A 27,563-nucleotide genomic window follows, 5' to 3' on the forward strand; every position below is an offset into this window, starting at 1 on the left:
ACTACATGCAGATATCTGTACCTTTATACATCACTGACATGACTGAAGACAACTGATTATTATTTCCATTTGTACCCAGACCACCTCCCACATTTTCGATGGATAACACTACGTCCACGTTCGATCCCAGGGATCGTTTTATTGTGCCAGTGTACTTGGAAACAAAGTCCTTATCTGTTACGATTGCTGTCATTGTTTTAATGTTTCTTGGATTACTAGGAAACTTTGTAGCATTTTTGAAAATAATTCTGGATGCAAGTTTGCGGAAGGGAATTTTTATTGTAGTTGCTGGTCTTGCAGCTAGTGATATGATAAGTTTATTCTCCTACATTTCACATTTCTTTTTACATTTATCGAAATTAACATTGGACATCAAAGTGTGTTCTGCATTCATGACAATTTCCTATTTCACTGCGCATGCTTCAGCTTGTCATGTGATTTTTCTTCTAGGATTGCGTTATTTCAGCGTCTCAAAACCATTAAGATACGAGAGTTTACAACACGTAGCGATAATTAAAATATTGGCATTAATTTGGTTTGTGAGTGCATTATTTTGTGGATTGTACCACGTTCTGCGTTTTGAAACAAATCTTAATATTGCTATTGTTGTATTTATTTTCCGTGGATATTTAATCATTGATCCAATTTCATTTATATGCTATTTTCATGGTCGCAAAAGTTCGCGTTTACGGAACTCATTAAGGATATCAAATTTATCAGAAACCGGCATTGACTCAAGAACTCACAACATAAAACATCAGATTCGAATGACGTCACGTATGATCTTGATTGTGTTGTGGATTTATATTGCGTCGTCGACTCTCTTTCCCATTTCTTTTGCTTTGATTTACTTTCAAGTGTGTTCTAATGAGGAAAATTGTGCACAAATTCTTATTGCGTCATGTATGGCCTGGTTGGTGAATTTTGCGTTTAATCCTATTGTTTATCTGTCTTTCATGAGTAAACTTTTCAAGCATAAACCAAAAAGAAGACAGATCATCAAATGACTGTAAATGTTGAGTTCACATCATTCTAATTGCTGGTTTAATTGTTTGTATCCTAAATTATGATCTTGGTTTGATTAATTCATACATGTCTCCCAAATTCATTTAGTAGGACTGTGTATTGATCAAAATAAGTATGGGTATGATACAATGAGGGTTGTCCATTAAGTCCGAAGACAAATGTTATAATTTTCATTGTAATGATAAATAATTATAAACATGTCTGACTTTGATTTTCATAGAAATATTTTGGTATACACTAATTATATCTTGAGCCAATTATCTTGACAAAAACGGCATTTTTAACCATCTGTTAGAACCACCTCGAATATATCCAAAAAAAAAAAAAGATAAAAAATAAGAACACCAGTGAAAACGATATTCATTATTTTGAATTCAGATAAGAAGTCATTTTAAAACAAAATTCATTCAAAATTCACACTTCGTTTATGGGGGGGGGGGGGTATTATGAATTGATTCTTTTCATTAATGTTAACAATTGGGATTCATAGATAAGAAACGATTTACTTTATCATTAAGGAATTTTCACTGGCAATTAATTAATATGCATAATTATAATTCCTGCAGGTTTTGTTCTATCTTTACATATCATGGAAAGGTTTCCTCTACAAGATTACATTAAAATCAATGATATGAAAGACTCTGTTTGGTTTGTTCTATTTTCAAGAGGACAAGTATTTGTCGATTTTAAAAAAAAATAAATGGATTTTTTTCCCTTTTTGTCAGCCCTTTTTTTGCTTTCAACATTTTTATGGAGAAAAGGAAGATGTCTCTTTCGCACTCCTTTTCAAAAATATCCATTATCTATTCAAAGTTTTTAACTCAAGCGTATTAGACACGATGGCCTCATCGCTTTGTCTAGGGATAAAACCAATGTATACAAACTGTTCGGTAATTTAAAACATGAAAGAACATCAAATTTCACGAATGACGTGCATACTATAATTGAAAATTAAGAAGAAAATGGAATAAAATTAATTGCGCATTAATTCAATCTTCAACAATCTGGAGCGCTTCACATCCACGAGTAAATCAATGTATAAGAAAAATACAACTGTAATTAATTACTCATTTATCGTGATACTTTCATACCTTATCAGCTAGGCCATCTTGAAAAGTTGTTTGATTGCCCTCTCCAGACAGACTGAATAAAAATGACCCGAGTCATTTTTTTTTTACATACCAGGACATATTTTTTCTTTTCCTTCCCATTTTTCCGTAAACAAAGATATTGAAATTTTCTGAAAAAAAAAGATTTTCCCGTCCACCAATTGACCCAATGATTTTACCCAAAATAGGGAGAGGGTAAGCAAACATTATGCTAAAGATGGCTCTATCAAAACTAATATTAGAATTTACAGGTTTATTATATTTCCCTAAATTTTAATATCGTAAATGAGATAAGATAATTAGAAAATCGATAGATGTAAAAAAAAAAAATGATTCTCTTTGCCAAAAAATGCATAGTAACATTTACATTCATCATAACTGAAACCTTTGATATTTTTGACATATTTTTTAAAACTGTCATCTTCGTAAGTTTTATATGTTTTTATTGTTAGGAGAAGAAGGATGGAAGAAGAACAATCAAGCAATGTTTTATGAAATACACATGTACTTATATAAATAGACAGCGACTATATTGTATACAAATTTAACGTCTGAGGATATAATACATTCATGAATTTTTATCGAGCACGATTTTGTTTTTCAAATTTTGAAATCACCGTCAGTCAAAATCATAATATGACGATAAAAAAAGTTTATTCTAGTGTACAGTATTGGTTTACCAAGTGGAATGAAATGATGAACACTATATTTTTTTATCAGTCCAAATTTGCCTGAATTTTTCAAACTAGTATTTTAAAATTATTTTCGTATAAAAAAAAATCTTAATTGTTTTTTTTTCTATTTCGACCAAGGCATGAACAAACACACACACAACAATGTTACATTAAAAACAAGATGTGTATCTTTCCATTTGGAAAAAAAAACAAAAAAGAGATGATACGTACATATAAAATGAATAATAATAAATATTTCATCTATTCTTGGTATGCATACATAGAAATTATTAAGATGGACAGATAAAATAGGGTACACAACTAGTTTTTGAAATGACTTCATAGTCCCTTATTTTAATTGCGAAAACTGTTTGTATGTTTTTAAACTAAAATTCTCTTTATGTAAAGGTTTTAGTATTCTCCCATCATCATGTCCATTTTTCATGTTGAAGGCAGTTACAAGCAATACTTTCTAAGATATTATTTTTCAAGTATCAAATACTGTTATATGATCCTTTTTTCTTTCCTCGTCGAACTATAAATAACACACCATCCTGCAACAAAAAAAAAACAACATAATTAAATATTACCCAGTCATCTCCTATAAATCAGTCTATTTACGAAAATAAAGAAAGTTTGGCATCGATCTTCTGTAAATTAAATATATTCTGTTACATATTGTTATAGGTCAGCTTTGTCAAAATTTAGCAGACATTAACACGTTCAAAGGAAAACTTCTATATGTGTTTGTTATTTGAAAGTATTGAGAAAGAACAAGCTAAAGTTTGATTTCTACTTCTTAACGAAAGTTAATGATAATCTAGATTTTTTTTTTATACTAGTATTATACGAGGGTTGTCCGTAAAGTCCGTGGACAACATTGATTATTTCTTACAAACATTGATAAAATATATGAAACTATTATTTTCATGAAATTAATGTTTCAATTTAACAAATTTTAAACAAAAACAAAGCACAAATAGTTATATTTTTATAAGATACAAAAAAAAAAGAAAAAAAAAGACACGCACTCATACCGGAGCACAAAACGAAAATCCTTGAAGTTACCCGACATCAAGAGCTTAATACATGTAAATTTTCTCAACACAGTCACCGTTTAACTCAATACATTTCTTATGTCGCTTTAAACAGTCATCAAAAATGTGTACAAACTATTCAGATTTCATATGTAAAATAATATTTAACACTTCCTGTCTCAGATCCTGCAAATCATAAAACATTTGATGATCGTAAAACGACTTTATTTAAGGAAATACGGCAAAGTCACATTACGGAATTCAATTTTTTACAGAGAGAGAGAGAGAGAGAGAGAGAGAGAGAGAGAGAGAGAGAGAGAGAGAGAGAGAGAGAGAGAGAGAGCAGCAATATAAATCTTGGAATGATGGTCTTCCTTCATGCATATCTTCCTGTAAACTGTTCCTTCCATCCGAAAATTTTACATTCCACTTAAATACATAAGAACGGTTTCCTTTACTCTATTTTCCCGACTGTTTACAGCATTTATATGTGTCTGTTGATGTTTTTCCGATGTTTACGCAGAATTCTATTACTGCTCTGTGCTCTTCCTTTTACGAAAACGTCCCTTTTTCAAACAATGCCGATTTCTAGGCCATGTCTAAACTCTAAACGACCAAAATTTGCAGGTTTGAAGTGTAATAATGAAGCTATATTTGTTGTTATATATTTGAAATTCAATATAGTTTCACATTATGTAATTCACATTTAGTAAATGATTATAAATATGTTAAAAATAAATATTAATGACACCATTTTTTATTTAAATTTTAGCTTGTCCACGACCTTTACGGACAACCCTCGTATATACATGTTCATGTACCTCTTGCTGATATACCAATAAGAATTGGAAAAAAGAAACACATAACATCTTTAACAAATGTCAAAAATCAGACACATTTTCTGTCACACCTCTGCATTTTACTATAAATATCACTATGGGAAGTGGGGAAGTATACCGTGCATTTAAGGTAGTCCGATCCTCAGGTTGATAAAATAAGCAGCTGAGTAATCAAAAAACTCATAAAAGTATCTCTGAATCCACAAAGTTATGTAAATTTATCCACAGTATTTCTTTAAAGTTAAAAGATTAAAGTTAATCACATTATATAGGGAAAGTTGTCAAATCTCCAATATTTTTGCAGAAAAAAGCGCAATGAAATATCAGCAATGCATTTTCTAATAGAAAAATGATCAACAAATATATTTTAGGTTGAAAAACGATAGGTGTCCAGGCATTCAGAGAAACTTCATGAATTTTACACTTATTTGGTATTTTTGTCCTCTATTTCCGTCATGTATTCTATAATACAGAGTGTAAAAGGCTTTTGCTGTCATTTTAGACACCACGAATCATTTCTCATTTCATATCATGCTAATAAGCATTGGTATCAAAGGCTTGATTCAAGAAAATCTTATTTCTCTAAAATTGTATTATTTCTCTCCCCCCCCCCTTCTATAGGGTACAAATATAAACTTTTAGAAGACCTTTTCTAAGACTTCCAAAAACCTTGAATCTTGATATAAAGATGAAAAAAATGAAAATTATTGCATGAAAAAAATTTCATTTTCAAGCTTCATTTTGATGCATTTGAAATTAAATATTAATTTTTGGAATTATCTTTCCTGGCTGAGGATCGGATATCCTTAAATGTAATAATATATCAGATCGATGTTCTCGATGTTATACAGCTCAACAAACTTTTTAAGCTCACATGTTTTTTCGCACAAATTAAGGTCACATTGTTGTAATAAAAAATACCTTTTTTGAACTGTACTGCAATAACATATCCCTTCGTTATATTACATATTTAATGTCAAGCATAAATGTCTTTTGAAATTATTATCTGAAGTCTCCAAAGTGGATGTTTTAAAGGGGAACTTATGAATAAATGGTAGGATGTTTCGACTATACGATTCTTCCATAGGTTTTTACAAATCGTATAAAACGAGCCTTCCTTGATACCATGTAGTTGAAAATTTTAAATTTTCTTCTTCAAGGTGAGTGTTTTTTCAAAGTCTTTGCTCATTTACTATACTCCTCTTGGTTTTGTCGAAATGTAGAACCAAAAAGGGATAACATTGCAGAAGGAAACTACACTAAAGGGTAGGATAATGAAGTATTGTTTATTTTTTTGAATGGTAAATTCCTTCTATGGAAAGGAAAATTATTCTGCATTTATGGTTTGAAAGTTAAAATTTTGCAGTGGGATGAATCACTCTTGATTCTAGATTTTAGAAGTTGACTTTAAAACATCCCACCTTATTAACATAGAAGGCAGTCAAACAGATGAAAATTTAAAGTTGATTTTATATGACAAATGTTCATGTCTTTTATGTGATTTGATAATTACTTTCTGAAAATTTGAGGTGTAAGGAACAGTGCCTCAAAGACTTGTAGTGCAGATGTTCTTCTGAGACTGTAATTCTTTTGAATGAAAGCTAGAAAATTATGGTCAGAATAATCGAAAAGAAGTAGTAACAAAAAATAACATATAAAATTTTTGAGGTTAAAAAAGATTCTACATACCTTAATGAGACCGGGAAGTCCAAACCAGAAACTGGAATTAGGAATAGCATTCTTGCCACTATTTTTCCTTATAAAGATTTGGAATAACACTCCGCCAATTAAATAAACAAATAACAGGCCAAAAAATCTAAAAATAAAATCAAATATGGAGTACACTGCAGGAAAATGGTTGTAAATTTAATAATAGACTGTATATCATTATAAGATTTCGAAAGCTAGCTTTTGGTAAAAAAAAAAAAAAAACAGTACTCAAATCCCATTCTTTATAATAATATTATATCCAGATTACTTAAACGATATATATACTTACATTATAATTAGTATGCTCCCTGCTGATATTCCACCACTGTCCTTCCGGGGACATGCGTATTTACTTTGAAAAGTTAATACCTAAAATGAATATGATTGATTCATTATATGTTGTTTACATAATGTTCGAAAGTTTTTCACTCATATAGAGGCATCGCCATATACCGTCGAAGGGCTTCATATGACATTTAATTTCTAATAAAATTACATAATAAAAGGATATTTTTGTGTATATGGTATGCTATACTTGAAAAGATTGCTATTATTTAAATACCTGTCTAAAGATAAAACATGTAAACCCAAAGTATTACTCGTTTCTTCTTTATTATTTCATGGATTTTATAAATATTCAGATTTTATTGTATCTAGGTTCCTTTGAAGCACCGTATGACAATGTCAACTCCTTTTTCTAGCGTGACAAATGCAATATATTTTTGTTATACTCACATAGGTTGCCGAGCCTGTCTCCCCTGCAGGTGTGAAAACATCCGGACCTTGATCACATTTTAGATATAACGTTGTTGTTCTTGAAATTAAAAAAGACGGTGAAGTAGGTATATAGCACAGTGCTATTAAAAACAAACATTTCATATAGACGGTACGGCTATCAAGTACATGTACCTTTGTAAGCAACAAAAAAAAGATAAAATAAAAATCCAAAAAAATTAAGAATTAAAAAAAGAATATTATGAAAATTAGAATAAGCGTAAATGACATATAAATGAAAAAAAAGTTTGTTAAGTAGACCAATCTTTATAATTTAAACTTTATATAAAATGACTTTTATTGTTATGTTATTAAGATCTGTACATATAATTAGACGATAGAAAAACCCCAATTCTTACAGATCTTAAACATTTGTATTCCTCAATCTAATGTTTGGTATTTTTTGGAAACATTGCAAATAGTTATTCAATAATTGATTGGCTACGATTAATATTTTTCTATTTTTTGTAAAGAAAATAAGACCACGTGATCCTACCTAAGGTCGTTGCTTTTGGACACGGTATCTGCACTATACGTTATTGTGTAGAGATCATTACCAGTATCGTATCCGAACACAGCGCTGTCCTGTGTACCACAGTTATACTGTATACCTCCGTGAGTCTGGCATACCTACAACATGAATTATCATTGTGTAACATTACATTCTTTTTGTATGGTATTTGATGCTCTGATTAGAAACCCTAAAAATTACATGGATGTGTGTGTGTGTTTTTAAAGATATTTATTGTTGTGAGAATGTAGTTCCCTTGATGGCTTTAACTTTTCAATCGTCAACTTCCCTGACTTACGCAGCAATATACCTTAAAAGCTTCATTACCTGCATACGGAGTTAATATATATCTCAGTTGATTCGATACGCAAAATCATGTTCTACGTATGAACAATTTCTTAAACGAGATAAATTACTAACAACCAAGTTGATGAGACAAGACAATCAGCAGTCTCGTTTAAAGTCATCATTTCGTACGTCCTATTGTCGATACAATGACCTTGTCAGCAAATACAATTTATGATTGAGTCAAATGCTGACTGACATTTTTCATGCGAACTGTAAGTCCATTATTTATACACTGAATTGAATACGGGTATTCCGTTATTTCCAGATCATGACAAAAACCACACGGCGGGTGTGACCGGTCGGCAGGGAATGCTCTTTTCTCCATGGTACTTGATCCCATCTCTGATATTTTGGGGGACCGTGTTTGTTCTGCTCCTATTTTGTATTGTTTTATGGACTTTCGATTTAAATACTGTTCGTTCTCTTTATATGTTTCACGATACAAACGAATTTTTAAGGAAAGCTCATATCATGCCATAGTTTTATAAAAGTGGAAACTTCTAATTTTCTCATTGGACTTGGAGAAAAAAATCCTTTCCATATTTTTCTAAAAGGTTATGTCCCATAAGGTGCGGGGTATATAAGTTTTGACATGTTTGTCTGTCTGTGTCTGTTTGCATAATGTTGTAAAAAGTCAGATAATGCTTATTAAACAAAACTTGAAGTACTTTATTCTTGCATTACCTATGCATGTACTTGTATGTCAAAAACGTAGAATTGAATCTTTAAAAATCAATATAATTATATTATTATGCCCCCGTAAGTGAAGATTCGGGAGTTGATAGTTTTTGCCCTGTCCGTCCCTCTGTCTGTCTATGTATCTGACTGTTTGTACGGAAAACCTCTGTTTATTGATACCGCTGCATTGGTGCATGCTCCTTCTGAGAATGGTTTGCATGGATTCCACGAGTATTGATCAACCTGTGCAACGTCAGTAACATCAAGATATCTGAAAAAAAAACCCAAAAACATTCCTTAAATCTTCAGATACAATTCTACTTTTCAGGTCCCCAAAAGCAAGTTTGTTTTCGAGAGCAAAGCCGAGTTTTTTCCTCGGTTTTGCTTTCGAAAACAGACTTGCTTGCTCAAGAAGAACTGGAATCTTGCTGACTGCTTTATACTTACATCAAAAAGTTTATATTATCGATCAAAAATTAAACAAGTTTCCGGGCATCTGTAAGTATATCATATACACAGTGATTTATAAGGTGGACATTATACATATTGATATAACAGAATCTCAATCTCTAAAATTCTTTTTTTTTATGTAGGGTCCTTTTTGAGAGTTTTTCACTCATATTGAGACGTCACCACTTGCCAGTGTTTAGACTTATTTTCGGCACTCGTTGGCATTTAGCAATCGATCCAGCACCTACTGCGACATTTGACCTAGGTTTATATGCATGGCATAGGCGTCGGAAGCAAATTGAAAGTGGGGGGGCGGCTTATTGAAAGGGAAGTGGCTAAACCAATAAACAACCGCACTCTAACCACATCGGCACATGATCTGCTTTTCCAAAATGTAATAAATATTAAAGTTAAAAAAGAGTTATTGTATTTGAAAAGGAAGTCCATAGAAAACACATACCGGTATTTGCAAAGAATATTCTGTTTTTCATAATTTTCATTGTGAAAAAGAAATGTTATTCGCCTCTTACATGTCTTACTTCAACGATCATAATAAAGGTGCAGCATATCTTACCGAGACGACTTTACAGTAAGTTCACAAGTTATTCAGTTCGCGCATAAATGAGGCTTTACCTCCACATACGATATTTTTAATTATCCAACTGATACACCCCTTTTGCGGTAAAAAATATCAATTTAGTGAAAATTCAGTAGATACATGTAAAATAAACAAATGAACATGAAATATATTGACATGAACAGTAATCAAGCGCAGAAGTCCACTAAACAATACAAAATAGGAGCAGAGTAAACATAGATCTCCTAAACATAAGAGATGGGATCATGGATCATCGTGGGTGCCATTAAGGAGTGAGCACGCCCCTGCCGATTGGTCACACCCACTGTGTGCTCCGTTGTCATGATGGGAAAATAACGAAAACATCCGTGGTCAATTCAGTGTGCAAATAATATTGGCCAAACAATAAGTACGAAAAACGTCAGTCAGCATTTGATCATTGATAAATTGTATTTGCTGACAAGGTCATTGTATCGGCCATAGGACTTACGATGTGACTTTACACGAGAATGCTTATATTCCTGTTTGCAATATATTTACAACATAATGTGTTATTCAAATTTGGAATAATGTAAATCGGCGTACTTCGTCAATGAATCCTGAGTTTATGAAAACAGTCTTTGAATTAATCGATAAAAATTAAGTTTCATAAATCTGTTCCACAGGTACTTGGCATTGTTATTCTGTTTTTCATTAGTACACTTTCTTTTATAGTGCCGTAAATCTGGAAATTTTTAAGTCGATTTTATTTAGCGAATTCGGGTCAAAGAGCTGTTGATTAATTTTTATGTTTCAAAATTTTGCGAATGACCACTGTTTACATTTTCTTATTGGTGATTTTTTTAAAGAAAAATATTTTTGCAAATGCAATGAACTCGCAAATTTGCTAAAAATTTATCTACAACAAAAATTTCCAGATTTACGGTATCATTAAAGTATGAAGTTTTTTTTTATTTATGAAAAGAAAGAATAAAAAAACGTCAATTGTCTGTGTGTTGTTCATACTTCCTTGTTGGTAGTAATGCACGTATGCTTTAAATGATCCTGTCCCTTAATAAAAAAATGAAATTAAAAGAAACTCCTCTCAATGTATAACTGATCGACAAAAAGTACACACAGGGTCTTATGTACTTTTTTTTTTAATTAGATATGTTTTATGATACATGTAGATTGTTTAAGAACATTTCGACATATTGCAATGAAATAATTATATACTAGTAGCAAGGTAAGTTTCATGTACTGATGTGCTTATATACTATTATCTGAAAGTGCATTTACATATATAAAAACGATAAGACTTACGCAGGTCCGCCTGATTTTGCCACTGGGTCCAGGTCTATTACTTTTCCATCGTCTAATTTACATTTACAAGAATTCACTTTTTTACATGTACCCTGACCTGTTATTATCCTTGATAATTTTAACAAAATTAATATCACCATTAAATATTTCATGGCTGCTTATATATTTCACGAAATGGACGGGTTATCTGCTTAGATATTTCACGAAATGGACGGGTTATCTTTAACACAAGCAACATCGGATGGATTTCTATATCTACTTGTGATACGTCGTAAAAATAAATAATAACCATCGTTATCATAAAAGGTAGATAAGGGATGACGGATTTGTCGTTATTTAAGGGTAGCTTCCTATTCTAAAAATCTCTGTAATAAACATGCATCTGAACGTAAATATATCTATTTGTCATGTGTCATTTGATTATCAGGACATGCTTTAAAACAATCATATGCTTGTATCAGTGCACATCTGTTAGTGCAAATCTGTTGCAAGTGATAGTGATTATTATGTTGATTTACAGATAAGATCATACCATGATTATATTAAAACTTGTATAAAAAATATTTCTAAAAACATACTGTTTCAGCATAATTATATTCATTGCATGTCATTGAATATCAAGTAGTTATTTCATAAGAAGATTTTTATTTATTTCGATATTGCCCATGCAAATTGGATACATTAAAAGGAATAAGAGATAATGAATTTTTTCTACATGATTTCATAAATGTAATGCAGTTATATACATGTATGTTTTTTGCAATCCAAGAAACATTATTTTTAAAATGTTTTTAAAAAAAGTTACCTGCATATTAATTAAGATGCACATTAATTATTTTTAAAAGAGTATAGTAAACTAATTTTTGTATTCTCCTGCAATATTAATTGCACTCTTAGAATAATCAGACAAAAGACAAAAGAATAAAAACACACACATTGAAAGAATCACAATGAATCCTGCACAAATCGTCGAGGGACGGATTTTTAAAAAAAAAATTTCATACACACGTACATGTACAGTGAAATCCTAATTAAGTTGAAAATAAGTTAATTGTTCTCAATGAAACATATGAAGAATCATTCTTATCAAACATCTCTGGACGCAAACCTAGGATTTTTTTTCTCTAGCAGCTGTTTATTTTCCAAGGCTTCATATATTGTTGTAGGTTCCTTTTTTTCCTCCTCTTCTTACAATGAAAAATACACCATCCTATAATAAAAAAAAATAATAGAAGTCGTGAATATAAAACACAAGATTGGGAAGGGTATGTACTAGATTATCAGACATATTTAACATCTGAGATTTTATTCATAAAAAAATATTTAATTAGGAAAATGTTTCTGTTCATGATCATTAAGAAATCTATAAATATATCTTTTGTATATCAGCAATTGTAAATGAAAGAATATGTGATTTTAAGTAATCGTTAAGTACCGGTAATTGTGTTTTTTACAATTTAACTTGATAATAAACTCAATCATGAGAAGAAAAAAAGGAAGAAAGGAGCCACATCATTTGTGACTCATAAATCTTTTTTCAGTTGAAAGAATCATAGATTGATAATTAATAGATAATTTGGCGGACATATTCCTTTTATGAGTCGCCAGCTTTAAAAGATTATAACTTTAATATCTTTTTTAATTAAAACGTAACAAAATTGCTATTTTTCTTAAGTAATAAGGATGAATATAAAATTAACGAAAGTGTATGGATGTGTCAATTTAACGCGTCTAGAAATTCGAAGTTTCAAAAACTTCCAAAAAAGATAAGATTTTTATTATATTTTCATATGAAATGCTAAAGCAACATGAAATCATACAGAAATATTGAGGAAATATTAACATCAAATCTGTGTCTAAGCAGTTTTAAATTATTTATTTATCCAGTATTGTACAACTATAATCGACCTTACAAAAATAATGTTTTTAAGCTAAGTCTTACAGAAAAGAAATTTTGTAGAAATACCTTAATTAGGCCCGGAAGTCCGATCCAGAAACTGGAATTAGGTATTGCATTCTTGCCACTATTTTTCTTGATAAGGATTTGAAATAAAACTCCGCCAATCAAATATACAGCTAGCAGGCTGAAAAATCTGAAAAAGAACGTATCTTTATAAAAACGTTTATCATAAAGTTTCTGTAATGTCCCGTCAAAAATTTTTGAGATATTTTTTGTAATAACAAATTATAACGTGAGAGTAATTTAATGAATTATTTTCCCTTTCACAGATGTAATCTCAGAATAAAATAGTTTATACATCTAAAGATACAATGAAATATGGAGTTAATGAACACTATTCAACGCTAACTCAAAATTCCATTGAAATAATAAAACTCGGTACATGTAGTAGTACAAACACGGGACCTTCAGAATATCAGAGATGCTGGCGCGGAGGAGTACATTGTATGTATCTGCTGTCGACCGCTCACACTCGGCGTGTGATCCTTGTCATGATTGTGCGAACGGAAAAATCTGTAGACAATTCATTCGTAAATAATGGTCTACCAATTGGTATGAAAAGCGTCCATCAAACTTTGACTTAATCAAGGCCATTGTGCCGAACATAGAATTGTAAAAATGATGACTTCGATCTAGACGGTTGATATCCTTGTTTCATCAAATTGTTTGTCAATAGCTTGTCTAGTTTTAGAAATTATTCTCACGGAGATCGTTCTCATGCGTATCAAATTAACTGGTATACATAAACCCCATATGCTTGCGATAGGGAATATTTCCACACATGTAAAGGAAATTATAAAATCTTGAACGTATATCAGTCCTTTAAGAGATTTTAAAACTGAAATAAAGATCACAATTTGAATATAATTAACAATGTTTGCACATTTCTTGTCCATTTAATTCCTGTTGTCTTTGTACTACTTACATGATGATTATTATAGTTCCAGCCGACATTCCTCCACCATCCCTTGGGCATGCGTATTTACCTTTGAAAATCAATGCCTGAAAATCAAGTAATCTACAGAAGTTGAAATGCCGCATATAAAAATAGAATTTCAGAGAGGAAATAAAAGTAGCTCAGTTAGCAATATCAGTGAAGTGAAAAAAAATCCATAATCATAGCCAAAAAGATCAAAATCACTAAAATGTTGCAAAACACCTATCTAAGTCATTTTGGCTTGATTGAGAAGAGAAGCTTCACAAAGTTATCTTTGGATTTTCATATACAGTTTTGATCCTTTTTTGTATTCCCAACGATGTTTCTGTGGCAAGGACCTTAAACTACATCACAGTAATTTTTTAAATATGAAATCTTGATCATTTGCTGAAAATCCATATTAGTCTAGGGAATCAAAATCGCAATGAAAAGTTATCAACCAAGTATACCTAAGCTTCAACTCATTTTCAAAATTAATTAGTAAAAGATTACATATTTTTTTCCTTTTACATTCACCTGAACCCAATATCGCAGCCCTCTCTAACCATTAGTCTGAGATCAGTTTGATATCAAATTTAACTCATGCACATCAAAGATTTTATGGTCAAGAAAGCTTAAATGATTTTTTTTCAACGATTTCATTTTTGAATATATATCCATGATATGTATTGTGTATGCTACAAATTGCTAATAAAGCTATCTCCTCCATATGTTATGAAAAGTATGCTAACTTAAAGGCTTGTTTTTAAAATGCACATTTCAAATAAATTAATCAAATTAACTCTTTAGCACATTTTCGTGCATTATGTTACGCAAAACTAAAAAGGCGTAAAGAATGTCCATTAGACAGATATATTGAAATTACGTTATGTTGCGTAAGAGTAAATTTAACAATCTGACATTGAATTTGATTGTTTGGATCAGCATTTTATGAACATATAATTATTTTTGTATTTACATTGATTACATTTCATGTACAGAATTTCACTTTGTCTTTCATAATGAATTATTTGCAAGTTAGGTAAGTTTGGATCCCATATAAGATTCTCTCAATGGATAAGTGAAAATTAATTACGTATAGAGTTTCTCTAAAACTATCTTGTTTCTATAGTAAGTGATTATACTTACATAGGTTCCCTGAACAGCTTCTCCTATTGGCTGAAACACATCTGGGCCCTGGTCACAGTATAAGTAGAGGGTCGTCGTTCTGAAACAGGGATACGGGTAATTAATACATTTGTTCCTCATAGTGTTACAGTCGTATATGACATAAAATGAATTTTATCACTAATGTATTATTGCAAGCAGATTTAATCATTTTTTTACGCCATTACGACTATCATTTTTTATCACCTGACGTCATTACTTTTGGTAAAGCTGTCTGCACTATACGTAATAGTATAAACACTGTTTGCGTCATCGTAACCAAAAACCGCACTGTCTTGGGTACCACAGTTATACTGAGTGCCTGCATGGGTCTGACATACCTACAAAAAATTCAAAGGTAAATACAGGTTACGTTCTGTAATATTTCCTATCTCAATAACATAACACTGTTCAAAATCACTTAACACTGTCAAGGTCATTATTCATCATTTGGTTAATCGTCTGACAGGTTACATGTATAATGTTTTGGCTAACAAATAAAGCGGACCAAAATATTTGTTCTAGATTTCAGATTGTGATGGTAAAAAAACATATATACAGGTGATCCAGTTAAAAGTACAATTGGAGCTATTTTCAAAGACGTACATACATGTATAACTCAAGGAGTGTTTTTTATAGGAAATCTTAATGATTAATTATATTACACTAAATTCATAGTACCGCTGCATTACTACACGCTCCTTCAGAAAATGATTTACAGGGATTCCAAGAAAAATAGTCTACTCCTCCGCTGTCCAGAACATCAAGAAATCTGAAAACGGAATATATTCAAACGTTATGACACATTGAATACATGTACCTGTTAAAACAGTATACTCACCGAACTTGAACTTCATCATATTCGCGGAAAGTGCATGATTTATGTTTGCGAAGAATTGCAAGTCGTACAGACATTGAGATGTAATAACTTGATGTAGATGTAGAAAATGCGCCTTGTACATTACTTCTGTGTATTGAATTTTAATATTTAATATTTGTAGGATAATTAAATGTTAAGTATCTGTTGCCTTTCTCATAAAAAAAAATCTTACGACTAAGACTAAAATTTCACCACTCTGTAATTTGTTATATAGTGATATTTTTGAAATAAAATAACATAAAGAATTTAACTATAAAATATTAATATAAAGTAATAGAAAAATAACATTCTGTTATTTAAGATATTTGTTGTAGACTAAGAGTTTGGGGGGTTAGTCTTAGTCGTTTTTTGTGAAAGCGGCCACTGATTTTTAAACGGTTTAAAACAAATCATAGCATTATCACAACTAGGACTTGAGAGTGCTAAAACTAATCCTACTTTTGTTCTTTTAAAAAAGACCATGTATTTTGAAACTTTAGTTTACAAATATGAATGGCTATCATAACTCACGCGGGTCCGTTTGATTTCGCCAGTGGATCCAAGTCTATGACTTTCCCATCGTCCAGTTTACATTTACAAGAATTGACTTTCTTACAAGTCTTCTGTGCGGATATGTAATATATAAGTTTGAATAAAGTGACAAATATCAACAGGATGTTCATGGCTGTTAATAGATACTTCAATTAATAAAGCGATACGGTATATCTTATCCACTCACATACTAACATCATTCAGTTTCGTTGATTATCTGTCACATGTTTAAGTTGAGATAATACTCTGTGTATTGATATAGTACAGCAAATAAATTTATTGATATATCAGCATGATCAGCGAAGGCTACATCAATGAATACCTATAATGTACAATAATAATGATTGCATTAATTTAAAATTATAAGATATTTACTATTTTACTAATTTTCAAAAAAAGAGCACATACCGATTGTCTACAGAGAGTAGGTGTGTAATTTTTGTATCGCGGCTGCCTAAAGATATTACGTTTTTGTCCGTTCTTCATTCAGGTTGTCGTTCTTTCCCATCATTTCTTGTACAAAAATTTCAGACATGACTGCAGTCTCTTAGAAATGTTGTTTCTCTGAAACGACTCGGTTAACATGACATTTATTCCAATAGAAACAAAATTTTACCAAGTATTTAGAGAAAAGGTCAAATTGTGCAAACTTTTTAATTTATTATCTTTGAACAGACATACATGTATGGACTTTTGGTCAGAGTATACTAGGAAGATTTAAATGTAAACTTAGAAGTGTTGGATACATTCACGGTCATCTAAAATTGGTGAAAATTTGACAGATTGATTGTATATTGTTTTACGTCCCATTCAAAAACTAGAGGTACTGTGAGCGATGAGCTCACTAAATGACACCACCCGCCTCCCATATGGTTATAACTGGTGAAATAGTCCATCTTTTCCTGTGGTCGGGAAACCCAAAATATCTGTCGGATCAAAAAGTAAAATAGGAGGTGCACAATGGCAATATGTAATAAAGATTCTGTAGAAGTTTCATCAAATTTCATTCAGTGGTATGAGAGGAGTTGCGGATAAGAGATGGGTACCCCAAAGCGTAACAGACGGACGGACGTACAGACGGACGGACGGACGGACGGACGGACGGACGGAAATACCGATTACTATATACCCCCACTTTTCAAGCGGGGGGTATAATAATACATTTATATAAAGACGTCACCATATACTAGTGAAGGGCTTCCAAGTTTGGCCTTTACGCGACACTTACGACCATTGAGCCGAGAGGGACCTTTATTATGCCATCGTCTACCTTTACATGGGACCTTAGTTTTAAAGGTCTAAACTGAAGAACCTGCAAGGTGCAGGGGCAGAACGCATGGCAAAAAACAGTTAATTTTATTGCCTTTTTTATTTTATCGACTTAGTCGCAGTCCAGTACGAACGCATGATCTTCGAACGCGCAGAGAGCGCTCAACCGACCGAGCCTCCGTTAGGGTTTGACGGATATACTAGTACACATGTAGACCTGTCTTTAGTATAATACCTATTTTGTAAGGAAATTATTTTGACTAAGGGATGTTTTTAACTATCTGATTAATACGTAGTGCTCAAGGCGGGTGTGAACGGTCAGCAGGGGGAGACAACTCCTCCTAGGCACCTGATCCCACCTCTGGAATTTCCTTGGTTCCGTGTTATAGGCATCGTTTACAGGATTCTTTTTTAGTTTGTTCACTTTTTGTAATATTCATATTTTTTATGTTTTTATAGAAAACGGGAGATTTGTGATTTTTGAAATAAGTAAATAGATTTGTTCTGTCTTTTTTTTTTCGTTTACCCACCGCACAAAATAGAAAGGCGTTGCATGAAAGATTATAATGAACAAGAGGCCCACGGGCCTTATAGTTCACCTTAGCATCATGTAACAACTTTCCAACAACTGAATTTGGTTCGTATTTTAAACCAAAAGCCACGATATTCACAATTTTGAAAGAGGCACCATTATTTATCATAACTATACACTTAGCATGTTTACTTAATACCAAGAGGTAGATCAGAGTAACGAAGAAAAAATGCATTTCCACTTTATAACCAGTTCTGCACCCCAACCCACAGGAGCCCCTGAAACTGGGGTCACATATTTCAAAATTGTGGAAATTTTCTCATAAGTTTTATCATAAGAATTCAAAGCATTACTTTATTTTTCAACCTATGTACCCTCCCCCCCCGCAGTGCCCTTAATCCTCAAGGCCCTGAAGTGAACTATTTTGGAAGAGGCACATTTCTTCATCATAAATATGTATGTAGATCATTGGCATATTTCCCAGGAGCAAAGGAAAAGAAAAAGATGTTTTTTCTTGGTTTAATACCCAGGAGTAGAGAAGAAGATTTTCAAAGAATTCATGCATTTTCACTATGTAACCAATAGAGCCCCGCTCTAACACCAGAACCACTTACCCAGGGTCCATGAAAATCACAATTTTTTTGAAGAGGCAATCTTGCTTATTATAATTATGTACTTATTTTGTTTGTTTAATACCCAGGAGCAGAGAAGAAGATTTTCAAAGAATTAATGTATTTTCACTATATAACCAATAGAGCTCCGCCCTAACACCAGAATCCCTTACCCAGGGGCCATGAAATTCAAATTTTTGGATGAGACAGTCGTATTCAACATAACTATGCACTTGGTTAGTTTATTTAATGCCCAGGAGCAGAGAAGAAGATTTCCAAAGAAATAATGCATTTTCACTATATAATCTATTTCGCCCCGCCCTTACACTATAACCCCTGATCCTGGGGTCATGAATTTCATAATTTTGGTAGAGGACTCAATGCTGATTACAATCATGCAAACAGTTTGACTGCTTGATGTCCAGGAGTATAGAAGAAGATTTTTAAAGATTGCATTAATTTTAGTGGTTTTGGCACCCTCAGGCCTCAGGGAGCAGGGGCCTTGAAATTCACAATTTTTGTTCCCCTTCACCCAAAAATGCTTTGTGCCAAAATTGGTTGAAATTGGTTGAGCGGTTGCAGAGGAGAAGCTGAAAATATTCAAATAAAAAATACATGCCTCTCTTACCAATGTTTCAAACAATTACACATTTGAAATTTTTTCCGTTAAAAAGAAATAATAATCTATAGATTCAAATAAGTTAGAAAAACAATTGTTCAAGATTTTCCTCAAATTTTTGCCGCTGAACTGTTTTGGAAATGTTTGTACTCGTAAGATAAGGGAAATTCTTTTCAGATCTGTTTTTCTTAAAATAGAACGAATGGAGAGAAAAAAAAAACGAAAATTAAAGACATTTTGACTTCTTTTTGTATGTTTAATTGTTCACATTTCTATCATAATTTTAAAATTGGGGATTGTTAAGCTGTATGAGTGTTTAAAATTTGAAGGTTTTAATTGTCTTGTACAAAATTAGCAAAAACAGGCTTCGGTGACCCTCCCTATAAGCATTAGAAAATTAGAAAACATAAAGTAACGAAACAGGTTGACTTTATCAACAGCATCACATTAGATTGCAACAGATTGATTCTCTGATTGGTAATTTAAAATAATGTAAACTCTCAGGTTTAAAGATTGATTTCAAACACTGGAAATTAAATAGGTGTATAAACGAATAATTAGTTAAATAAAATACTTACAAAACATTTTGTGTATCGAATTTTCAAAAAAAAAAAATCGATTTATTATTTAATCGGTAGTATTCAATTTTACTACTTGATATTATGTTTATTCTCTTGACATTTTGTAGAAATAACTCTACTGTGTTTAAATTGTTTCTTCTCTAATATATTTAATCGGCAGCAATTTGCGAAGCAAGACGGTCTTTTTGTTAAATCTAAATATAATAAATATAAAAAGAGGCCCATAAATAGCATCTGGAAAATTGTGTCATTTAAATTTTCATTGAAATACGATCCGCTTAAAAATGATTGTATCACCTTCAAATATTGACTGGAAACACCGAATGCTAAGAATAATTATCCAGAAAATTTCAAAAATCCGTTGATAATTTTAGATATTGCCTATGTTCACGTGTCATAAGCACGATATAAAATAAAAGCGATGTACCCCGCACATAAAGAAAACGAATTCAAATGAAATTCTATCAATATTGCACATCCAGAAAGATGTCCATTAAAGGGTTGCTCTGTCTTGGGCTTGTAATCTGCAGAATGAAAATGGCGAATGGTATGTGTTTTTGAATTCTGTATTTTTAAAACTTAAAAAGTATAATATGATTATGTACTATGCCATATGATGTAGGTAAACTAATGATCCAATTAAAATCAAATAAGTTAAACTTAAAATTTCATTTTTTGTACCTCTATATCTGTGGTAGATTTTACATTCTTGTATTTTTAGTTAATCGAGCGACTTTGAAATAAATAAGGTCGTTTAAAGCGATCGCTAATTAAACGCATGCAATTGATTTCCGAAAAACACAGAGTATAAAAGAGGGGCGCACGTGGCGTTTTCCTCCTCTTGCTCGATAGCTTTCCCAGCGTTTCTGCACTTGTGATAATTGTTTTAAAGTACTTAAAACCTCCGAGAACGGTTCAGCAAAAATCAAAAAATCATGCCACCCATTAGAGCCAGAAAGTCCCAAGTCACCGCCAAGTCCACCAAGGCAATCAATCGGACCAAGGGAGCCAGGCAATAGATTGATTGATTGATTGTATACTGTTTAACGTCCCTCTCCAGAATATTTCACTGATATTGAGACGTCACCATTGCTGGTGAAGGGCTGCAAATTTGGGCCTATGCTCGGCACTCAGGGCCATTGAGCAGGGAGGGATCTTTATCGTGCCACACCTGCTGTGACACGGGGCCTCGGTTTATACGGTCTCATCCGAAGGACCGCCCCATTTAGTCGCCTTTTACGACAAGCAAGGGGTTACTGAAGACCTATTCTAACCCGGATCCCCACGGGGTAGGCAATAGAAAGACAGAGGGGGGGGGGGGAGAAATCTAACCGCTGTCCGCCACGCTGAAGCCAGGGCAGATCCTGAGACAGAGCGGCTTGTTACTGGTACATGTATCCAGGCCTGGGAGGAAGACATTCAAGCCTCCAAGAGAATGGCGGAGGAGCATGTGCCGCTCGAGTGGAACGTGGGATCACGTTTCTTCAAGTAGTTTCGTTGTGATAAGCTGGAAAACAAGGGCTATCCGAGACATTGCAGTAAAATTGAACAGTAAAGAATTGCAATATTGTAATTTCGCTGGATATGTGCACATTTATCTCCCGTACGTAATAAATGTGCACATATCCAGCGAAATTACAATATGTATGTCAATAATGTACCTAACTTACTAATAGCATTATAATTATCACTCCAACATAGTGCACAAGTACTTTCAACAATAACTTGATAGCCAGGTTCATAAAAATGCTAACTTTACCGAGATGACAAATATACAGTGTATACAGCTAAATGATTTACATAGAAAAACTCACCAATTAGAAGTTTCCTCCGGTGAAATAAATATCAGTACAAAGACTGGAAAACATAGTAAACTAGCAAATGGCAAACTGGTAACAAATGCGGCATCAAGCCCTGCCGCGTTCTGCCATGATAACACGGGCTCTACACCAAAAATTACTGTGCCCCAAAAACGATGACGTCACATCACACTTAAATGACCCTAAAAAGTCTAGTAACCGAAATGGCCGTAACAATCCAGCCCCCTAATTGTGGAACAAATGTGACACAATTACAAAAATAGATACATATATTATATCCATTAACCCAAAAATTGTATAAAAATACAATGCAAGTTAAACAGGTTACACTGCACTAAATTCTCATCAAAAAATGATATATGCACATGAAACATGATACCTAGCAAATTCAATACATGATAAAGACAAATATTCATATATTCAAAGTCTCTAGTAAGCACATCTCGAACAGTCTCACACGAACACGTCTTAACAGTTCTTTACGCACCTTCAAAATCCATGCCACACTACGTTTTAATAAATACCAAGACGAATGATGTTGAAACAGCTCATTAATATCTGCTGTGTTCTCTTGTAATTCCTGTGATTTTGTGACAACTGTCTTTACAGTAACCTTTTTCACCTCTGGGTCGTTGTCAAACAGTTCTGTGTCAGTGAGGTGTGAAGCTGGTGTTGGCCAATGATCCTCAGGTTCAAACAAGAAATTAGAGGGTTTGATCCAGTTCTCCTGTTTCAATAAGCCATCTGCAGAGATACCTCTAGATGCATGATCCGCTGGATTCAACCTTGTGTTAATGTATCTCCAGTCAGTTGGTTGTGACCCTTCGTGGATAACTGCTAATCTGTTTGCCACAAAAGTATGAAATCTCGCCGTACTATTCTGAATATAACGTAGAACGGCCATGCTGTCGGTCCAGTATGTAATGCGATGGACAGGAATGTTCAATTCTCTAAGTAACATCCTATTGGTTCTGACGGCTACCGTGGCTGCTGTCAACTCCAATCGTGGAATAGATGTTGTCTTAAGTGGAGCAACGCGAGATTTTCCCATAATAAAGGAACAGTGATGTTCACCAGAAGCGTTCTCCATGCACAAGTATGACACTGTACCATATCCAGTTTCGCTTGCATCAGCAAAATGATGTAACTGTACCATGAGTGGATGAAAACCATAAGGTTTCAGACATCTGTTCACTTTGAAGTCCCTCAATTTCTCGAGATCTTGGTACCAATTATTCCACTGAATAGCAGTGTCATCTGGAATCTTGTCGTCCCATCCAAGCTGAAGTTTGCACAATTCCTGCAGAATGATCTTGGCCTTGAGTAGTAGTGGAGATAAGAATCCCAGTGGGTCAAACACACCGCTCACCATTGACAGAATTCCCCGCCTCGTAAGTGGTTTCCTGTTGAAGTCTAGTTTAAACTGGAAGATGTCAGAATTCACACACCACTGGATGCCGAGGGCTCGCTCTATTGGTAGTGTATCATAGTCAAGATCTAAGTCCTTGACCTCTTTAGCTCTATCGGATTTTGGTATCGAATACATGACCTCACGACTGTTGCTGATCCACTTCGATATATGAAATCCCCCACTTTCCAAGAGTCCCTGTAACTCTTTCACCAATGTCACAGCATTTCTTACAGAATTCACTGACTTCAGACAATCATCAACGTAGAAATTCTGAAGAACTGTCTTTATTGTCTCATCACTAAAATGTCCTGTCCAATCTTGAGCTGTTTTTCGTAAACAAAAGTTGGCGCAACTAGGCGAAGATGTGGCTCCAAACAAATGCACGATCATCTGGTACTCTAGTAAACTATTGGAAGGATTTCCATCTTTCCACCAGAGAAATCGTAGAAAAGTAGCATCTTGTGGCGGAACACGTACTTGGTAGAACATGCTGTCGATATCTCCCATCACAGCGATTTCCTCCTCTCTAAATCGCATCAAAGTCCCGATGAGCGTGTTTGTCAAGTTAGGGCCCTGTAATAATTGTTCATTCAGTGAAGTCCCTTGGAACCTCGCTGCACAGTCGAACACAACTCGAAGTTTTTTCCTCTTGGGATGTAGTACACCATGATGCGGCAAATACCAAACGCGTCCATCATCTTGATTCAAGTCTTCTAAAGGTACCTTTCGTGCATAGCCTTCGCTAATAATTTTGTCCATAAAGGCTTTCTAATTGTAAATATTTTGTACTGACTCGGGACAGGAAATTCAGGAAACAACATGTAAATGCGTCCAATGATTTTATTTATGAGGATGATGAGATATGACGATGACAATGACGTGGAAATATGACTTGAAGTTGACATGGAAATGACGTGAATGACGTTGAAATGACGTTGACATAGATGTAGACGTAGAAATGACTTGGAAAATATGACGTGGAAAATCTGACGTGGAAATAACTTGGAAATGACGACGATTTACTACAAAAAATACAAAGAAAAAATACTATAAATACAAGATATTTCAAGCAAGTTACACATAATAACACATCCTAGCAAATAATCATGATGTATTACATGTTCTAGAAAATACTTCAATACACAAACACTGTCGTCAAAATGTAAACAAAGAGGCATAACTCTTCTTGACACAAATCATGATAGAAAAACATGGCAGTAAAAAGATTTATCTCCCGTACGTAATAAATGTGCACATATCCAGCGAAATTACAATATGTATGTCAATAATGTACCTAACTTACTAATAGCATTATAATTATCACTCCAACATAGTGCACAAGTACTTTCAACAATAACTTGATAGCCAGGTTCATAAAAATGCTAACTTTACCGAGATGACAAATATACAGTGTATACAGCTAAATGATTTACATAGAAAAACTCACCAATTAGAAGTTTCCTCCGGTGAAATAAATATCAGTACAAAGACTGGAAAACATAGTAAACTAGCAAATGGCAAACTGGTAACAAATGCGGCATCAAGCCCTGCCGCGTTCTGCCATGATAACACGGGCTCTACACCAAAAATTACTGTGCCCCAAAAACGATGACGTCACATCACACTTAAATGACCCTAAAAAGTCTAGTAACCGAAATGGCCGTAACAATCCAGCCCCCTAATTGTGGAACAAATGTGACACAATTACAAAAATAGATACATATATTATATCCATTAACCCAAAAATTGTATAAAAATACAATGCAAGTTAAACAGGTTACACTGCACTAAATTCTCATCAAAAAATGATATATGCACATGAAACATGATACCTAGCAAATTCAATACATGATAAAGACAAATATTCATATATTCAAAGTCTCTAGTAAGCACATCTCGAACAGTCTCACACGAACACGTCTTAACAGTTCTTTACGCACCTTCAAAATCCATGCCACACTACGTTTTAATAAATACCAAGACGAATGATGTTGAAACAGCTCATTAATATCTGCTGTGTTCTCTTGTAATTCCTGTGATTTTGTGACAACTGTCTTTACAGTAACCTTTTTCACCTCTGGGTCGTTGTCAAACAGTTCTGTGTCAGTGAGGTGTGAAGCTGGTGTTGGCCAATGATCCTCAGGTTCAAACAAGAAATTAGAGGGTTTGATCCAGTTCTCCTGTTTCAATAAGCCATCTGCAGAGATACCTCTAGATGCATGATCCGCTGGATTCAACCTTGTGTTAATGTATCTCCAGTCAGTTGGTTGTGACCCTTCGTGGATAACTGCTAATCTGTTTGCCACAAAAGTATGAAATCTCGCCGTACTATTCTGAATATAACGTAGAACGGCCATGCTGTCGGTCCAGTATGTAATGCGATGGACAGGAATGTTCAATTCTCTAAGTAACATCCTATTGGTTCTGACGGCTACCGTGGCTGCTGTCATCATTCTCATCAAAAAATGATATACGCAAGGGGACTTGATACCTATGCAATATTCCTTACAGAGTGTCAGCATGCTGTCAACAACGTAGCCAGCGCTAGAGCCTTAGAGTATCCAGAGAACATGAAACTTATTATAAAGAAACTTCCTTTCTATTTACAAGAAAAGTGGCGAAATGTTGTGTACGAGCTCAAAGACAGAAGAGAAGTTGTGAAGTTTGAGAACTTAGTGAAGTTTGTTCGTAAGGAAGCTAAAAAGGCCAACGACCCTATTTATGGAAGAGAAGTGATGAGTATCTCAACGTCTTCAACCCACGGACAGAATGTTAAACCAGCCACGTACTCAAAACAGAAAGGGAACTTTGCAACTAAGACCGTGGAATCTCATCTATCTACAAACAATTATGCATATGAACAACATAGACCAAAATCATCTGGATTTGTGAAACCATGTGCTTATTGTCAAGGCACATCACATTCATTGGAAGAGTGCCGGAACATTATGAAGCTACCCCTAAAGGACAGATATGAAGTGTTCAAGTCTAAGGGACTGTGTTTCTCGTGTTTGAGATCAGGACATCTTAAGGGAGCCTGTCAACACAAGTTATACTGCGTTCACTGTAAGAAGTGTCACCCATCTATACTTCACGTGAATCCTCGACAAGGCAAGGAAAACCCAGTAACTACCGATCAAAACAACAACAGCTCATCTGCAGCCGTTTCTTCAACAGCGCATATGGGGGCTGGGGACTCAGTGAGGCAAGCGCTTCCTGTCATACCAGTACGTCTGAAATCGAGAAACAGTGACAAATTTATTACAACTTATGCTTTCTTGGATTCTGGGAGTACAGCGACATTTTGTACAGAGGAAATCGCAAGATCACTTCACCTTGAAGGCAAAAAGACTGTGCTTAACTTAACAACCATGGGACAGCAGAGGACAGAGAACTGTAGCATTCTATCTGGTCTTGAAGTGAGTGATTTAAATGGTGATCACACAATTGACTTACCTCCTATATACACTCAACCGGATCTGCCCATATCTAAGAAAGACATTGTTACATCCGAGGACCTACATAGATGGCCGCATCTGCGTGATGTACATATTGACACCATAGATAGCGATGTTGGTTTGTTGATTGGTGTCAACGTACCAAAAGCAATGGAGCCATGGAATGTGATTACTAGTGTACACAAAGGTCCATTCGCTGTTAAGACTCTGTTAGGATGGGTAATCAATGGACCGCTAGATACAAGACCCGAGAATGGTACTTACAGTACATACGTCACAGCCAACCGCATCGACGCAAGATTAGAGGAGCAAGTGAGATACCAATTCAATCATGACTTTAGTGAAAGAGCTATCGATGATGTTCCAGAGCCGTCAAGGGAAGACAGGAGATTTCTCGACTTTGTGACAAATTCAGTTCGCTTTGAAAATGGACATTATGTCATTGGTCTACCATTCAAATCAGAAAATGTGATAATGCCAAACAACAGAAAACAAGCAGAACAGAGACTGAATTCCTTGGCTAAGAAACTTTGTAGTGACAGTGAATTCCATCAGTAAACAAGGGAGAAGTTGGTAGCTTCATTAAAGTTGTTCTAAAACTTGGTTAGAAGGAAATGTTCACTGACATATGTGATATTTGCAGCAAACAAAGTCTGTTTTATAGACACATTAATAGGTTAGTTTGAGTGATCAGACATGATAAAATAATGATCAAAGATGACTACCGCCCTTGGCGTTAAGGACTAACGAGAACAGATGAAATGTTTTCCAAA

General features: G+C 33.8%; 5 protein-coding genes across 7 annotated transcripts in view; 1 reads left to right on the forward strand and 4 right to left on the reverse strand.

The window, feature by feature from the left end:
- The window catches only part of LOC134243837 (uncharacterized), a 42,871-nt gene extending 31,653 nt beyond the window's left edge, over positions 1-11,218 (reverse strand). Inside the window, exons 1-7 of one of the 3 annotated variants that reach the window (XM_062726065.1) lie at positions 11,036-11,218; positions 8,887-8,977; positions 7,666-7,799; positions 7,131-7,209; positions 6,685-6,764; positions 6,375-6,501; positions 3,278-3,363 (exon numbers count right to left, since the gene is read on the reverse strand). In XM_062726065.1, the coding sequence (XP_062582049.1) occupies positions 3,304-3,363; positions 6,375-6,501; positions 6,685-6,764; positions 7,131-7,209; positions 7,666-7,799; positions 8,887-8,977; positions 11,036-11,187 (723 nt within the window). In that variant the 5' untranslated portion in view covers positions 11,188-11,218 and the 3' untranslated portion in view covers positions 3,278-3,303. Of the gene's footprint in view, positions 1-3,277; positions 3,364-6,374; positions 6,502-6,684; positions 6,765-7,130; positions 7,210-7,665; positions 7,800-8,886; positions 8,978-11,035 lie in introns of those variants that run through there. The other 2 variants (XM_062726066.1, XM_062726067.1) reach the window with 2 other exon arrangements.
- A 900-nt stretch (positions 11,219-12,118) lies between these two features.
- Positions 12,119-16,737, reverse strand: LOC134243836 (cation-dependent mannose-6-phosphate receptor-like). The gene is made up of 7 exons (XM_062726063.1): positions 16,469-16,737; positions 15,760-15,850; positions 15,286-15,419; positions 15,061-15,139; positions 13,921-13,997; positions 13,002-13,128; positions 12,119-12,245 (listed from the first exon to the last, which is right to left on the reverse strand). Exons 1-7 carry the CDS (start codon positions 16,618-16,620, stop codon positions 12,186-12,188), a joined length of 720 nt encoding a protein of 239 aa, XP_062582047.1. The 5' UTR covers positions 16,621-16,737; the 3' UTR covers positions 12,119-12,185.
- Positions 16,738-22,333: 5,596 nt separating this feature from the next.
- Positions 22,334-24,091, reverse strand: LOC134243838 (uncharacterized). The gene has a single exon (XM_062726068.1). It carries the CDS (start codon positions 24,089-24,091, stop codon positions 22,334-22,336), a length of 1,758 nt encoding a protein of 585 aa, XP_062582052.1.
- A 1,106-nt stretch (positions 24,092-25,197) lies between these two features.
- On the reverse strand, positions 25,198-25,782 carry LOC134243832 (uncharacterized). The gene has a single exon (XM_062726060.1). It carries the CDS (start codon positions 25,780-25,782, stop codon positions 25,198-25,200), a length of 585 nt encoding a protein of 194 aa, XP_062582044.1.
- A 15-nt stretch (positions 25,783-25,797) lies between these two features.
- Positions 25,798-27,348, forward strand: LOC134243834 (uncharacterized). The gene has a single exon (XM_062726061.1). The coding sequence runs from the start codon at positions 25,798-25,800 to the stop codon at positions 27,346-27,348; it is 1,551 nt and encodes a 516-aa protein (XP_062582045.1).
- The last annotated feature ends 215 nt before the right edge of the window (positions 27,349-27,563 follow it).

The sequence above is a fragment of the Saccostrea cucullata genome, unplaced genomic scaffold (genome assembly GCF_032062105.1).
Source record: "Saccostrea cucullata isolate Sc308-1 unplaced genomic scaffold, CSIRO_AGI_Scuc_v1 ctg2407, whole genome shotgun sequence".
Taxonomy (NCBI): domain Eukaryota; kingdom Metazoa; phylum Mollusca; class Bivalvia; order Ostreida; family Ostreidae; genus Saccostrea; species Saccostrea cuccullata.

Coding starts and splice junctions, on each gene's coding strand:
- LOC134243836 (XM_062726063.1), bottom strand. CDS start 16,620: ATGAACATCCTGTTGATATTTGTCACTTTATTCAAACTTATATATTAC. Junction 15,851..16,468: donor GCGAAATCAAACGGACCCGC/GTGAGTTATGAT, acceptor TTCCGTTTTCAG/ATTTCTTGATGTTCTGGACA. Junction 15,140..15,285: donor ACCAAAAGTAATGACGTCAG/GTGATAAAAAAT, acceptor TCCCTGTTTCAG/AACGACGACCCTCTACTTAT.
- LOC134243838 (XM_062726068.1), bottom strand. CDS start 24,091: ATGGACAAAATTATTAGCGAAGGCTATGCACGAAAGGTACCTTTAGAA.
- LOC134243832 (XM_062726060.1), bottom strand. CDS start 25,782: ATGACAGCAGCCACGGTAGCCGTCAGAACCAATAGGATGTTACTTAGA.
- LOC134243834 (XM_062726061.1), top strand. CDS start 25,798: ATGATATACGCAAGGGGACTTGATACCTATGCAATATTCCTTACAGAG.